Below are 14,283 nucleotides of genomic sequence, written 5' to 3' on the forward strand. Positions count from 1 at the left end.
TAACGAGCATGAGGGTTTGACTTGTCAGTCTAATCACGGTAAAGTGCTTCAAGGTTGGGATTTCCACTGTGGGGCTAAACTGCACTTCCATTTCGTGGGAGAGAATGGAGTGAGGGGAATGAAGCAGAGGAAGAAATAGATGTGTATGAGTGTTAGCTGCCTAATAAGTCACATGAACCTGGGTTGCTGAGGGTATAGCACATGGCTTCCATTTCTCTCCGTTCATTTTGGATCAGAAAAGAATTAAGGCTAAGGTTGAGGTTGTTAGAGGTGGTCACAACCACAGGATGCCATTCTTGTTCTCTGCTGCAGTGTCGATGCTGGGAGGCTGGAAGTCGTGTCTTCCCAGAATGAGATGCTCAGTGACACCCAGCCGCAGTCTCCCCATTTTAATCCATTGCTGACAAAAACATTCTAAAGAAGGAAACCACCGTTGTTCCACTTTTTATTCCAGTCCACTGGAGCGAGGCTGGAGGAAACAGAAGGACGGGGGCCTGGCACAACCCAAAGTCCGATTGCGGCAGGAGGTGGTGAGCGTCAGCCCGCAGAAGCGCGGGCAGCGCATCGCCGTGCCGGTCAGGAAGCTTTTCGCCAAGGAGAAGCGGCCGTACGGCCTGGGGATGGTGGGGAAGCTGACAAACCGCACCTACCGCAAGCGCATCGACAGCTATGTGAAGCGGCAGATTGAGGACATGGACGATCACAGGTGAGAGCTGAATCGTGGCTGGGGTTCCAGTAAAACACCGGGCACTGGGAGCACGGCCTGCTCCTCCTGCTGGGCATCTGCGCCTCTTCCCCACCGCTGCTGTCTTGTGATGAACAGGAAGGCTCAGGTATTCTTGCTTCTGATTGTTTCCATAAACTCAGTATTTCAGATGCGTGACGCATTTTGGCATTAGGTTTTTGTATTCATGGATGCTTTTCTTAGCAAAAAGTGGTTTGCCCAGTGTTTAGGGGAGTCAGTAAACAGAGGCTGTCTGCTGGCAAGATTCTTGCCTCCAGTCATGTATACCCCAGGTGATCTTGGTCCTGTCCCCAGAGTCTGCCAGGGTTCCTAGGGAAAGGAAGCAGCTTTTCTCCTTGCTCTGTGAGTAGATGTAACACAAAGTGCTACAAGATGCAGTTCAGTAGCTTAGTGGGTAGTAATGGTGATAGGACTATTTATTACTAGTTGGACTAGATGATTTTGTAGGTCCTTTCCAACCTTGTGATTCTATGATTCTGTGCCTGGATTTCTGCCTCTGATCTTTTCCCTTTCCCTCCATCCAGGCCCTTCTTCACATACTGGGTCACCTTTGTGCATTCGCTCATCACCATCCTTGCTGTGTGCATCTATGGCATTGCCCCTGTGGGGTTCTCACAACATGAAACTGTTGATTCAGTAAGTAAATCACCCTGACTTGCCTGACTTGGAGTGTGATTGTGTCAAAGCTCTCAGTGCAATGGCCACTGAGGGCCACACCAGGTACCCAGGGCCTGCCTGAGCCCACGTGCTTCCTGCTTTCCCTCCTGCAGTCACATTGCTCTTGACATTGAGCTCTATCAGGTACAAAGCACAGTGGGCTCCTGGCAGGTTCTGGTTGCAAATATGCTGGGAGTCCTTTTTAGCAACTTGTTCCCCTCCTGGTGGTGACCAGAAAGGTGTTCATGGTAGGGAAATATTTCAAACCTCAGTTAATTTTTGTAACAGCTGCAAGATTTTGCTTCTGCCAGGAGCAAAATGGACTTGTCTGACTTTGTGAGCTGATCTTGAAGCTACCTGTAGGCCTTCCCACTTGTCAAAGGTCTCTCTGAGGTGCATATCTCTGTAGCACCATATTCCTGCTCCAAGCAGAGGATGCCAAGGTTACTTCTCACCTACAAGTCTGATGGCTTTCACAACACTGTCACCAGCATCTGGACCTGTGTTGCTGACAGCTGCTGCTTGTGTGCTGCTTGCTACGCTGTGTGAAGCTTTATACAGGATTTCAGCCACCCTGGGAGAATGTGAAGTAGCCAGGTGGACATCTTCAGAGGAGTCATTAAATAAAGATGCCCAGACCTGCCCTCCTACAAAAGACCAGTTTGAGAGAGCTGTGTAGCCAGTCACCTGCTGTGGGGATTTCTGCTCCTTCTGGGAGCTGTTTTCATCAGTCCCTGCCACTTGCTCATGGTAACTCTCACTTCCTCTCCTTGCAGGTTTTGCGAAACAGAGGGGTTTATGAAAATGTCAAATATGTTCAGCAGGAAAACTTCTGGATCGGCCCCAGTTCAGTGAGTGTTATCATCTGGGGCTGGCAGGGGGCAACGTGCAGCAGCCAGATCTCCCCAGGGACCTCGGCCCTCCACTGCTTGGGACCTGGTGCTAGCAGCTCTCATCAGCTGGGCTTCTCACAGGGCTCTGCTGTCCTTGGCAGGGTGCAGCAGTGCTCCTGCCCCAACTGCCCTGCAGAATGGTTTGCTGGGAGCTGGGGATGAGCCTTGGCACTCCTTCCTGCACATATTTCTATGAAGCCAAGTGTGAGGCCAGAGAAAATGCAGAAATTATGTGGAGCATGACAGCTTTCGTGATGCTGTTTTCCCCAGGAAAGTCTGTAATGTCTCAGAGCTTCCTTCCTCACCACAGAACAGGCCTTTCTGGGGCCTGCAAATTCTGGATTCTTGTTTTGAGCTCGCTTATTTGAGGCAAATACTGAGAATATGCCTGATGTGTTTTGAACATCATCATGCAGGACATGTCTCTGGCCGTGCTGGGGGTACCCCTTGCTGTTCTTCCCAGCCTGTTCTGCCCTGGGCAGTCCTTGTGTACACCTTGACTGAGGTGAGCTTCTCCATCTCTCTCCCAGGAGGCCTTGATCCACCTGGGGGCCAAGTTCTCACCGTGCATGAGGCAGGACCAGCAAGTGCACAGCTTCATTAAGGCCAAGCGTGAGAAGGAGAAGCACTCAGCATGCTGTGTACGAAATGACAAGTCCGGTTGCGTGCAGACTTCGGAGGAGGAGTGCTCAGTGAGTGTGGTGTTCCCTTTCCTGCTGTTACTGCAGGCTCAGAGACACTTCTCTTGATGCTTTCTCCTGCCCTGGGATTCACAGTGACACCTCTCCTCTCCCTTCTCTTGCAGTCCACCCTGGCTGTGTGGGTGAAGTGGCCCCACCACTCCAGCACACCAATGCTGGCAGGAAGCAAGAGGCAGTTTGGGTCTGTTTGTCATCAGGACCCCAGGTATGTTCTGCCTAGCCCACCTGCCATCCTAGGGACACCAGGGCTGCTGGGACTGTCAAGTCAGAGGCACGGGGTCCCAGGCCACTTCACTGCAGTGTGTGTGTAGTGATGTCCTTACCTGCCTTTGTGGTGGCAGGGGAGCTGAGGCAGATTTTTCTGGGAGCCTCCCAGATCACAAACTTATTTGTGTTCCTGAAGTCTCTGCTGTTGGCTGCCCATGTGCACAGTGGTTTGTTCTCAGCTGCAGGTTCTTTTTCTGTCCTTCTGCTCTTTACCTGCTCGCTTTGCTCCCTGCATGGGTCACTTTCCCATGGGATAGCAGCTATGTTCCCAGCACAGCTCTCCTGCAAAGCCCTGGCAGCCACCTTTGCCCTTAGTCACCACAGGCTGAGAGAGGGCTGAAACCATCTGCAGGTCCGTGTTTGGAGTTCCATTATGTCGTTGAGCAGCTGTGTGCTCCTTGTCAGCTGAAGCTGTGATCTCTGGTTGCAGGAAGTAAGCACTAGCTTTGATCAGCACAGCCTTGACTACCCTGAAGTAGTGTGCCACCAGCTCCTTGCCAGGGACAGAGGGGACCTATGGGAGCGTAGCCTGGGAGCAGGGACAGCGTGGTAGCTAGGAAAAGTCATTTCTCTAGGTGATCTTTGCTTCTTGTTGCTGCAGGGTGTGTGAGCAGCCAGCCTCGATGGAGCCACACGAGTGGCCAGACGACATCACCAAATGGCCGGTGAGCATTGCTGGTGGCACAGGGCCTGTGCTGGAAAATGGCATTTCCAACCCACTGCAGAGTTGCAGCAGTGTTGGTGGAAAGGGGTCTTCAGTGCAGCTTCCTGAAACCTTCCAACAACAGAAATTCCCACTGCACCAGATAAAGCCATAAGCCCTGCCAGGGTGATAGGATGATGGATACTTACTCCATCTAGGGGCTGTTTTAGTTGCTTGAGAGGGAGGAGGGATTGGTTTGGGCTCCAGCAGCCCAGGCAGATGGGGTATCAGAAGAAACCCTTGGGAGGCTGTGTCTGGGACTGCCTTCCTCCCAAGTGACTGTTCTGACCTTACCCAGGCAGCAAGCCAAACCATGGATCTCTGACTGCAGTCTGTTGTCATTTTCCAGATCTGCACAAAAAACAGTGCTGGGAATTACACAAACCACCTTCACATGGACTGCGTGATTACAGGCAGGCCCTGCTGCATTGGGACCAAAGGAAGGTAAGGAGTTTAATCTGTGTGGCGAGGGGCTGGGCATTGGGGTAAGAAATGGAGGGCTGTTTTAAGGTTGTAGGCACAGCCATTTGTCCTCCGTGTTCTTCCTGCATGCAGCCCAGAGCAGTGCTGGGGAGGGGAGCCTGGCAGGGAGCCCTGATGTGTTTCCCAGGCAGAGCAGGGCTCTGGTTGAGTTTGATGTGTCAGGGTATCTCGTTCAACTGATCCTGCAGTTTAATGGGATTCGGAGCCCTGGGGATTAAAGTATCTCTTGGGGAATTCAGTGCTTTTCCTTGGAATGACCAGCTTGTTCCTAACAGGCTACACTGACCCCAGCCTGGCTTCTGTGTGCATTCCAAGAGGAAATGATCTGATCTGGGTTTGCCAAGGAGGATGCTGTTCTTCATGCTGCTCCTCAGCTCGAGTTACTTGGTGCTTGGGCCAGGCTTCCCCTGCCAGGAAGAAAAATCAGTGCTGCTGTCCCTGAAAGTCATGGCAGGACACGGCTTAGCCCTACTTTCTGCTCTGTCAGTGTCTGAGGCACAGGGCTCTCCAAGCCCAGAGCCATAAATTCCCCAAGCTCCATTGTTTCATTCTCAGCTGTAAATAGCTCAGTTTTATTACTTGTTTTGGAACCTTTGTTGCAGAGGTGCTGTAGCATGTCGAGGGCATCAGTTCTCATAGACAAACTTAGGGGCCAGGGAGGGCACAGGATAATCTGCCATGTCTTCCATGTGTGACCTGTTCCTTCATTTGATTGCTGTGCCTCTTCCAGGTGTGAAATAACTTCCCGAGAGTATTGTGAATTTATGCGGGGCTACTTCCATGAGGAGGCAACACTTTGCTCTCAGGTAAGGGCAGAGTAGTGGTTTGTAAGGCCACCCTTCTCACTTCTGTTCACCTATCTGCAGCAGTGTGAGTGGGAGTGTTGAGTCCCAGAGGAAGTTGCTGATGCAGGATGTAGTGACAAAATCTGCATCTCTCCTTGGGAGACCAGTTTAGAACTTGGGGTTGGCAGCCACAAAAGTCCAGCATGGGACCACTGTGGAAGCAGCAGGTGTCTGCAACCTTCCTGCTCCGTGGGTGAGCAAACGTTGTCCATGTGTTGGGTGGTGAATAAGGGCATAATGCTGCCGTAAGTAATGGGTGGGGACACATGAAGTGGTGCTGCAGGCAAGGGCTGGATAGCAGATAAGTGAATGGAGAACCATTTTTCCAAGCTAGATGCAGCCTCTGCTGTGGCTGTGATAATTGGCTGTGCCCTGTGGTGTTGGCTGGCACAGCCCACAGCCCCATTTTGCTGCCCTAGGTTCACTGCATGGATGATGTCTGTGGACTCCTCCCTTTCCTAAATCCAGAAGTCCCTGACCAGTTCTACCGTCTCTGGCTCTCACTTTTCCTACATGCTGGGTAAGTGTAGGTACAAAGCTTCCAGTGTCTGGGAGGGAACTGGGGGGTTGTATGAGGGTGGTTCTAGCAGTTTCTGTCCTCAGGACACCACTGTGGGGATGAACTGTTGTCCCTGCTGAGGCTTACCAGGCTGAATTTGCTGGGAGGGATATTAGACGCATGGGGCTGCGCCAGGTGCTTTCAGCAACTCAAAGAAGACAGCAGAGAAGACAGACAAGCCCACTGTGGGGAATTTGGTGGATGCTGCTTCAGCTCCTGTACTCTGAACTTGGCAGGATCCTGCACTGTCTGGTCTCAGTCTGTTTCCAAATGACGATCCTGCGGGACCTAGAGAAGCTGGCAGGATGGCATCGCATCTCTATCATCTACCTGCTCAGTGGCATCACTGGGAACCTTGCCAGTGCAATATTTCTACCCTACAGAGCAGAGGTGGGTCTCCTACACACTAGGGTCCTGGCAGCTTCAATACAAGCCCCTGCATGCTGTGCCTATCTGGCAGAAAAATCAGAGCTGCACTTATCTTTGTATTGTGCAGATTTGTAGTTAGCAGTCAACACCACACCATCATCTAGCTGCTGAGCAGTAACATCCCCCAGAGCACGCTAGTTGGCTTTCCAGGTGACTGACCCATTCTGGCTGCAGCCCAAGGGCTGCCTCACAGCATGAGATGGGGGAGATTCCAGCCACACGCAGGCTGGGAATTCAGGTCTATAGCTGGGGTCAGTCCCTTCACATGCAGGCAGAAGGTGAGAGCAAAGCTTGCCATTCCCACACTGTCCCTGCCCACATTGCACAGCTGGAGAAGCCCAATGTGCCCGCCCAGCTTTACCTTAGAAGACTGCATGGCAGGACCTAGAGGACCACCTTCCAGATCCTTCAGTAAGGAAAAGTGTGATGGGTGAAGGGACCAAGGAGATTGCCTCTAAGGACCTCTACCCTCTAGTAGTTCAAACCAGATTCATCCTCTTTAAATAGAACATCTGCTCTGGTGAGCTCACATCTACACTGATCCTCATGTCAGACCAGGCCTTCGATGTCATTATCAGGATGAAGTCTCAGGCTGCAGCATCTCTTTCTCAAGTAATGCTGAACAGGGAGCTGAAATAACCCTGACGGAGCTGGTTGCAGAAGCCAGGCAGATGGGGTGTGCCTGATGTTACCTGTGATGTTCTTCTTCTGCAGGTTGGCCCTGCAGGATCCCAGTTTGGGATTCTGGCTTGTCTCTTTGTGGAGCTCTTCCAGAGTTGGCAAATCCTGGCACGGCCCTGGAGGGCTTTCTTCAAGTTGCTGGCTGTGGTGCTCTTTCTTTTTGCCTTCGGCCTCCTGCCTTGGATTGATAATTTTGCTCACATTTCAGGATTCATCAGTGGTTTCTTCCTCTCCTTTGCCTTCCTGCCCTACATTAGCTTTGGGAAGTTCGATTTGTATAGGAAGCGATGCCAAATTATTGTTTTCCAGCTCATCTTCATTGCACTCTTCTCAGGACTTGTGATTCTATTCTATTTCTACCCCATCAAGTGCGAGTGGTGCGAGTTCCTCACCTGTATACCATTCACGGACAAATTCTGCGAGAAATACGACCTGGATGCACAGCTTCACTGAAAGCAAAGACTGGCTTCTCGAGCAGGCACTGGAGATGGACTGTCTTTGCATTTGCTGTGCTAGTTCCACGAGGACAAAGCTTCTAATCCAGTGACACTTCTAACCAGGGCTGTGGTTAATTTAAACCGTCTCTAGCACTCGGCAGGCGTGGTTTGCCTTATCTCAGAAGACTCTGAACAGAATGTTGGTGCCTTGTTCAATTGTATTGAACCTCTTCTGCTGCCATTATTTTTATTATACTAGTTTCAATACTACATTTTTAACTAGAGTTATTTACTACTGCTAAGGTGGTGATTAAATGGAAAGGTAGCGTTTTAGCTACTGCTAATTGTTTTGCATAGTCTGTGGCTACGTTTGTTACTTTATGTCACCCATGCTGTTCCATGCACCGATAGAATCAGTATTCTAGCACCCAAAGTAGCCCGACACATTCACAGCTGGAAGTAAGAGCTTTAAAAGCCTCAGAAAATGAGTCTCTTTAATTACAAAAAGCACATTCTGCATACAGCTCAAAGGCAGACATTTTGAACAGCAAAAACATGTAAGAGTATCTGTTCAACTGGAGTTTGCTTCTCTGTGAAATCTTTCAAACTCTTCCTCTTGGAGAGCACTGAATCCCTTATCTGATCCTGGCAGGAAGGCATTCTCTGTTCTGCCTGTTAAAGAAAAAGAAATATTTGGGAACAGCAGTGCTAACTGCATACTGGGCTCTCGTATCACTGCAGGGGATCATCCAGGGCTCCATGGGGTAAAGCAGAGCTCTGCTGTCACAGCACGTCATATTGCACTAGGTGCTGCAAATATGATAGCACTGAAAGAGAATGAAAGCCTCTGTGGTCACAGTGACAGTTTCTAACCCAGCTAGCTGGAGCCAAGGAACAGAACATCGAGAATGCAGGCAGTTACCACTGATTGTGGTGAGGGAGACAGTTTTAAACCTACCGAGGTTGGGAGTCTTGGCCATTGTATGTTTGTACTAGAATTATGATGTCTACATGGACTGCACACAGGCAAATATATATGCTACTAATGCTTCCTGCGCTACAAGTTTTCTTCAGTGCATCAGCTGCACAAAATTACCATGACCAAAAGTCATTACCACTACAAAAGTCAGCTAGAGGTATTATCCCACCTTCTGGAAACAGCAAATCAGCTGAACTCATTGCTGTAAACCAGAAAAAAAAGAAAAACTAAACAAAAAGCTACAGGGTACAGAAGCAGAGGTGCCTTTGGTAACTCCTTACAGCTTGCAGTAACTGAGAAAGATGGCTCAGAATACACCCAGTGAGGAACAGCAACCTTTGCTGGTTGCATTTGCTTGCATACAGCGATGGGACACTTCAGGTGCTCTGAATGGTACAGGAGTGTGAAGAGCAAAGAGGGAGAACAGTCACTTGGGTACAGTGAGACAGAGACATACAGGAGGATCAAATGAATTGCACGATGGCAATCAATCAGTGCTAGCACAGAGACCTGTTCTTCCTGGGCACTGGACTTCCAGAGTTCTATGAAGCCTAAAACGCAGGTCCAAGAAGCAATTAAAAGGGCAAAGAGAAGAACACTGCATTTAATGAATCTCAGGACGCTGTGGGAACAAATTCAGAGCCTAAAATGCATAGTAGGGGTAGGGATGCACCACTGCTAGCACCAAGGTACTGCTGCTGCTCCCGGTGTGGTTTGAACCACAGTTCCCTGCCCAGAGAGGAGCACAAGCAACAATGAGGATGAGGACATGGGGAAGAACCAGACTGGAGCCCAGCAGAGACACAGAAATGCTCACAGAGCTGCTCTGTGCTATCAGCCGGAGTGCTGTGGCTCTGGGAAGGCAAAGCTGAAGGAACAAGTATTCCTAACGGGTATTCAGGACTTACCTGACAGGTCACTTTCGGAGTTTCTTGATGAAGCTGACCTCATCCCGGTTCCTGATGCCATACCTGAACAGAGTTGTGCCGTTAAAGCCAGTTCTCCTCTAACCACAAACTGCAGTCCTACAGCTCCAGTTCCCAGGGCTGGATGGACTCCTAGTGTGCTCCACTCCCAAACAGGTGCAGCTCTCACACGTGCAAGCAGAACACGGTCTGCTACTCTGCCTTTGTAAACACACAGCAGAGAGGCTGTGCGTGCCCTGTCCATCCCTGGAGGTGTTCAGGGCCAGGTTGGATGGGGCTCTGGGCAGCCTGGCCTGGTATTGAATGTGCAGGTTGGTGGCCCTACATGCGGCAGGGAGGTTGGAGATTCATGATCCTTGAGGTCCCTCCCAACGCAGTCCCATTCTGTGACTCTGTCATAAGGCAGTGCTGCCTCGCTATGGGCTCTCCCTCCTGCTAAGCCATATCCCTTCAGACAAGCTCCTCTTGCAGCTCTGCACAACGGCTGCTGGCATGCATTGATGCCTCCTGCCTTCAGTACAGACACGGGGCTCAAAGCAGCCTCAGTCCCACCAAGTGCTCTCAGTTCCCGGGAGGCGGCCGGCCGTGCTTCACGTGCTCACTGCCGAGCCCACCGTGCGCTCAGCTCCTACCGGCCAACCCTCAGCACCGCCCCGAGCTGCAGCTAACGGGGCACGGCACGGAAACCCCCCCCGGCGGCCGTTTACTCACTCTCTCAGCTTCTTTCCGTCATCCGCCAGCTTCTCCCCGTTGTAAGTCAGGTGGTACGTCCTCCAGATGTACTTCCTGCGGGAAAACGGCGGTGGGAGCGGGGCTGTGTAGAGCCGGGGCTGCAGAGCCGCGCCGTGCCGCTCACCAGCTGAGATGCTGCACACCGCCACGCCGCGCTTGCCGGAGCTGCACGTGCCGCCGCAGCGCCTTCTTTAGATCGAGCACCGTCGCGTTCTGCACCACCACCACAGCTGCGGGGAAAGATCCGCTCAGCGCCCGCGTTCCCGCAGCTCCCCGCCCCGTCCCCCGCCCCGCTCCGCTCACGCATGCTCTCGCCGTCCGCCTTGCACACTCGCACCGTCATGGCCTGCCCGTACTCCAGCGCCACTTGAGAGCCGATCTCCTCCGGCGTCACCTGCGGGCGGCACCGCGGGGCTGAGCTGCGCCGAGCCGCCTCCGAACCCCAACCCCAACCGCCACCCCGACCTGCGGCGGGAGGTCGCAGAGCAGCGGGTCCTGCACGAGCCGCGCCAGCGCCGCCTGGAACAGCTCAAGCACATCGGCGTGCGCCAGCTCCTCCTCCGCCTCCGCCATCGCCGCCGGAAGAGGCGGATCCGACGATGTTGCTTTTCTGCCCGGCGTGCGGCAACGTGCTGGTGGCCGAGGAGGGGCCGCGCTGCCACCGCTTCGCCTGCACCACCTGTCCGTACGTGCGGAACGTCACGAGGAAGGTGCGCGGCAGCGGCGGGCGGGGTTGAGGAGGGGGCTTTGGGGGGGGGAATGAGGGAGGGGAGCTGATCGCTGTGCCCGCAGGTGAGCAGCAGGAAATACCCGCGGCTGAAGGAGGTGGACGATGTGCTGGGCGGAGCGGCGGCGTGGGAGAACGTGGATTCCACCGCAGGTACGGGCGGGAAGGGGTTGCGTGGATGGGGGAAGGGGGGGGGTGCGGATCTCAGCTCACCGCCTCTCCCCGCAGAGCCGTGCCCCAAGTGCGAGCATCCCCGCGCCTACTTCATGCAGATCCAGACGCGCTCGGCCGACGAACCCATGACCACGTTCTATAAGTGCTGCAACGCGCAGTGCGGGCACCGCTGGCGCGACTGACCACCCCCTACCCCCCCCCGGCTATCAATAAACGCAGCGCTGGAGCTGCACTGTGAGGTGCGGTGGTTCCGTGGATCTGTGCTTAACCTTTGTTCTCACCTCAAACGTGCGCAAAAGTATCAAAAAGAAAGGATAAAAAAGCTTCCTTAATCCCAGAATGGCCAGGGTTGGAAGGGACCTCAAGGATCATGAATCTCCAACCCCCTGCCACATGCAGGGCCACCAACCTCCACATTTTATTAAATGACCAGGCTGCCCAGGGCCCCATCCAACCTGGCCCTGAACACCTCCAGAGATGGACGGGGCATCACAGCCTCTCTGGGCAGCTGTTCCAGCCCCTCACCACTCTCTCTGTCAAGAACTTCCCTTGACATCCCACCTAAATCCTCCCTCCCTCAACTTCAAACCATTTTCCCTTGCCCTGCTGTTATCTCCCCTTCCAAAGAGTTGATTTTCCTTCCAAAGAGTTGATTCCCTAGAAGAAGAACTAGAACACAACACGAGAGAGCAACAAGTTACAGCATTTAATCCACGTTAGCGTCTAAGGGATAAATCAATTTAACAACATCCAGCTTTACCTCTTCTACACGTGGATAACCTGCACCCATTTGTTCCAGTTCACTGCAGTGGGGAACACCCCCCCCAGGCGCAGGGTGCAGTCCATGGTGGGCTCATAGTATGCTACAGAGGCCTCGCTCAGTTTGGGACTGTGCAGCTGCTCTGCTATAAGTGGCTGAGAGAAGAGGGACGCTGGGGGTGCCTTCTTCATGTGGAACCTTCTGATACAACCAAGAGCTTCCAGACCCTGTGGAGAGAAACTGCATTTCAGCTTAAGCATCTGCAAAACAAACCAACATAGGCCATGCACTGCTGTTTCACGTTCAGTGTTTTCAGGACCTATACTTCGGATTTTGAATTATATCAGGACCAAAAACCCAATACCAACAAGGTTTCACTGGGCAGTAGCAGTGGTGGTAATCAAACTCCCAGATGTGGAAGGAAAAAAAAAAGAACCTCAAAATTTCTCACCATCTATTGTGTTAAGGATGTATGCCTTCAAGTGGGTTTTTTCCTAAACAAAATAATCAGGGGCTGAAGCAGCCTGAGGTCACAGTGCTGCTTATTCACATACCTGCAGGATCTCCAGGACAGCAACGGGCTGCAGTGTCCCTGTGTAATGCTGCAGCAGCATGCTTTCTGTTATCCCTGGCTTTGTCATGATGTGATACAGCACAGCTTCCATCATTCCTTTACACACAGGTTTGTTCAGGTTCCCATCCACAATCCTCCACGGTCTGCCAATGAAGCAGACATTCTCACAGGCCCTGCAAAAGACGGTTTAAAATCAGCTCTGCCAGCTGCTAGATCCAACCATGCACCTGATGTACCCCATGTCCCTCACAGCCATGTGCCTCTTAAATACCCCCAGGGCTTGGGACTGCTGCTCTGGGCCTTGTTTCACCTCTTCATCTGCACTAACCCTATAATATCCTCCAGAAGTTGCCTAAGATTTAACTTCAATCTGCAACATGCAGCAACAGTGCTCAGACAGGAAACAATTCCTTATTTGTAACATTCTGGAAGGAAAGGATTGCCCTGCATGGCAATCCACACTTCTCATACTGCTGAGATTCTCTAAGGCCTTTCCTGGGCACATGGAAGAGGGGACCTGCTGACACTGCACTTGTGAAATACAGTTAATGTCATTCCTCTGGTACTGCAGCTGGTTGTGGTATCAGTGTGTCTATGAACACATGAGCAACTTTAACAAGAGCAATGGGGGAAAACAGGGTTCATCTTCCTTGCTCTCTGCCTATGGGAATGTACAACTAAGTTCACCAAAGCACTGGCTTCAGAAATTTCTCTGGCAATGGGGAGCATTCAGTCCCACTGCAGTATCTCTGTTACTCACCCATCTGCAGCTGCCTGGGACAGACCTGGCACAGAACTGCCTGGAAAGAAAAGAACACGCAGTTTTGAAGTTAATTAGCCCAAACTCTTTGGTGGATGTTAACTAACAGGTGGCTAAACTGTGAAAGGCAACAACTTGTGCTAGAAAATAACAGAACCAAGCTGTTGTTCTGGGATGCACGGGGAGTTCCAAGATTCCACTCAGTCTTCACCCATCTCCAGCACAGCCCTTCTTCCCACACTGTTCTCAAAACCACATCTGGCTGCTCCAGCCACGCTTTTGGTGGTTCTGCTCCCAAATCATAGCAAGGAGTTTTATTTCTAGAAGCCTCGTTGCATGACAGAACAGCAGACAGTTCTGTGTTCCAAAGAACAAAGTTCCACAGAGGCTGCAGTGCAGGGGCTCCGCCAGCAGCACTCACACAGGTCCTCAGCCGAGTCCCACAGGCAGTCACAGTGAGGCTGAGATGTCTGAGTAACTGCAGACTCAGGGCTTGAGAATGCAAACTCGAGATTTCAGCAGGATTTGGTTTCAAAATGAAGGCTGCCTCTGCAACTTCCATGATCCTAATGGGTTTTAATTACACAATTACTTAACATTGGTACTTCTACTGCATCCAGAGGCTGACAGCTTTGGCTTAAGCATGTGTGAAACCTCCTGGGCATCACCAGTAATGCTGGTAAGAACTCTGTGCTTGGTAAGGGCTACGTTTTTATCCCTTCTATGTCACAGACAGGCAGAAGTTAAATCCTCAATAGTAGTTCTTAACATGAAACTGTTAAAGGTTATGCCAGTTAGGCAGCCCTGAGGTGATGTCCTGCAGGAAGGCTCTGACCAACACCCGACTCCAACTGATTCGCACAGCAGACTGCAGCTGTAAACGCAGGGTAAGGGCAGACTGTGGCCAAATGTCACACTGTGTGATTCAGTCTGAAATGAGAGCTGACAGAAATGAAACTAGAAGAAAATCCCCAACATCCCACTCTGTAAATCCTGGCAAGGATTATTAGCCGTTAAAAAAGAAAATTGGCAGTACAAAGGATGGGAAAATGAAGTCAGATTGGGTCACAAATTAGGCTATTAATCTTCTCACTGGCAGGTGCTGCATTCTGGTGAGTGGTTTAATGACTTTACGGCTTTTAGTCATGGGCATTCTAGTTAAAGCACAAGTTGTGCTGTGTTTTCTTGATTTAAAGATGTCAAGCCTTTGGACTGAAGCCAGAGATGGGAAAATTCATCTCAGTATGTCTT

At 51.6% G+C, this 14,283-nt stretch overlaps 4 protein-coding genes across 12 annotated transcripts in view; 2 read left to right on the forward strand and 2 right to left on the reverse strand.

The window, feature by feature from the left end:
- RHBDF1 (rhomboid 5 homolog 1) overlaps positions 1 to 7,754 on the forward strand; it is a 34,759-nt gene extending 27,005 nt beyond the window's left edge. For all 5 annotated transcript variants that reach the window (XM_052680425.1, XM_052680423.1, XM_052680424.1 and 2 more), the window contains 11 exons: positions 455 to 706; positions 1,270 to 1,381; positions 2,179 to 2,253; positions 2,826 to 2,987; positions 3,101 to 3,201; positions 3,865 to 3,928; positions 4,316 to 4,410; positions 5,180 to 5,255; positions 5,714 to 5,814; positions 6,090 to 6,243; positions 6,997 to 7,754. In XM_052680425.1, the coding sequence (XP_052536385.1) occupies positions 455 to 706; positions 1,270 to 1,381; positions 2,179 to 2,253; positions 2,826 to 2,987; positions 3,101 to 3,201; positions 3,865 to 3,928; positions 4,316 to 4,410; positions 5,180 to 5,255; positions 5,714 to 5,814; positions 6,090 to 6,243; positions 6,997 to 7,416 (1,612 nt within the window). In that variant the 3' untranslated portion in view covers positions 7,417 to 7,754. The remainder of the gene's footprint in view (positions 1 to 454; positions 707 to 1,269; positions 1,382 to 2,178; positions 2,254 to 2,825; positions 2,988 to 3,100; positions 3,202 to 3,864; positions 3,929 to 4,315; positions 4,411 to 5,179; positions 5,256 to 5,713; positions 5,815 to 6,089; positions 6,244 to 6,996) is intronic.
- Positions 7,755 to 7,867: 113 nt separating this feature from the next.
- On the reverse strand, positions 7,868 to 10,613 carry SNRNP25 (small nuclear ribonucleoprotein U11/U12 subunit 25). Of its 3 annotated transcripts, none has more exons than XM_052680442.1 (6): positions 10,503 to 10,613; positions 10,347 to 10,431; positions 10,162 to 10,267; positions 10,017 to 10,091; positions 9,288 to 9,350; positions 7,868 to 8,072 (listed from the first exon to the last, which is right to left on the reverse strand). In XM_052680442.1, exons 1-5 carry the CDS (start codon positions 10,608 to 10,610, stop codon positions 9,296 to 9,298), a joined length of 429 nt encoding a protein of 142 aa, XP_052536402.1. In that variant the 5' UTR covers positions 10,611 to 10,613; the 3' UTR covers positions 7,868 to 8,072; positions 9,288 to 9,295. The 3 variants fall into 3 exon arrangements, with proteins under 3 accessions (XP_052536402.1, XP_052536401.1, XP_052536400.1); XM_052680441.1 differs by having other exon boundaries at positions 10,341 to 10,431; XM_052680440.1 differs by lacking the exon at positions 7,868 to 8,072 and adding an exon at positions 8,966 to 9,108 and having other exon boundaries at positions 10,375 to 10,576.
- A 17-nt stretch (positions 10,614 to 10,630) lies between these two features.
- POLR3K (RNA polymerase III subunit K) lies at positions 10,631 to 11,176 on the forward strand. Its single transcript, XM_052680443.1, has 3 exons — positions 10,631 to 10,747; positions 10,830 to 10,917; positions 10,993 to 11,176. The coding sequence occupies exons 1-3, from the start codon at positions 10,637 to 10,639 to the stop codon at positions 11,118 to 11,120; spliced, it is 327 nt and encodes a 108-aa protein (XP_052536403.1). The 5' UTR covers positions 10,631 to 10,636; the 3' UTR covers positions 11,121 to 11,176.
- Positions 11,177 to 11,629: 453 nt separating this feature from the next.
- GTF3C1 (general transcription factor IIIC subunit 1) overlaps positions 11,630 to 14,283 on the reverse strand; it is a 38,856-nt gene continuing 36,202 nt past the window's right edge. For all 3 annotated transcript variants that reach the window (XM_052680418.1, XM_052680417.1, XM_052680419.1), the window contains 3 exons: positions 13,033 to 13,072; positions 12,253 to 12,445; positions 11,630 to 11,925 (listed from right to left, as the gene is read on the reverse strand). In XM_052680418.1, coding sequence (XP_052536378.1) covers positions 11,704 to 11,925; positions 12,253 to 12,445; positions 13,033 to 13,072 — 455 coding nt within the window. In that variant the 3' untranslated portion in view covers positions 11,630 to 11,703. The remainder of the gene's footprint in view (positions 11,926 to 12,252; positions 12,446 to 13,032; positions 13,073 to 14,283) is intronic.

Source organism: Tympanuchus pallidicinctus, unplaced genomic scaffold, assembly GCF_026119805.1.
Source record: "Tympanuchus pallidicinctus isolate F22 unplaced genomic scaffold, pur_lepc_1.0 scaffold18, whole genome shotgun sequence".
NCBI lineage: Eukaryota > Metazoa > Chordata > Aves > Galliformes > Phasianidae > Tympanuchus > Tympanuchus pallidicinctus.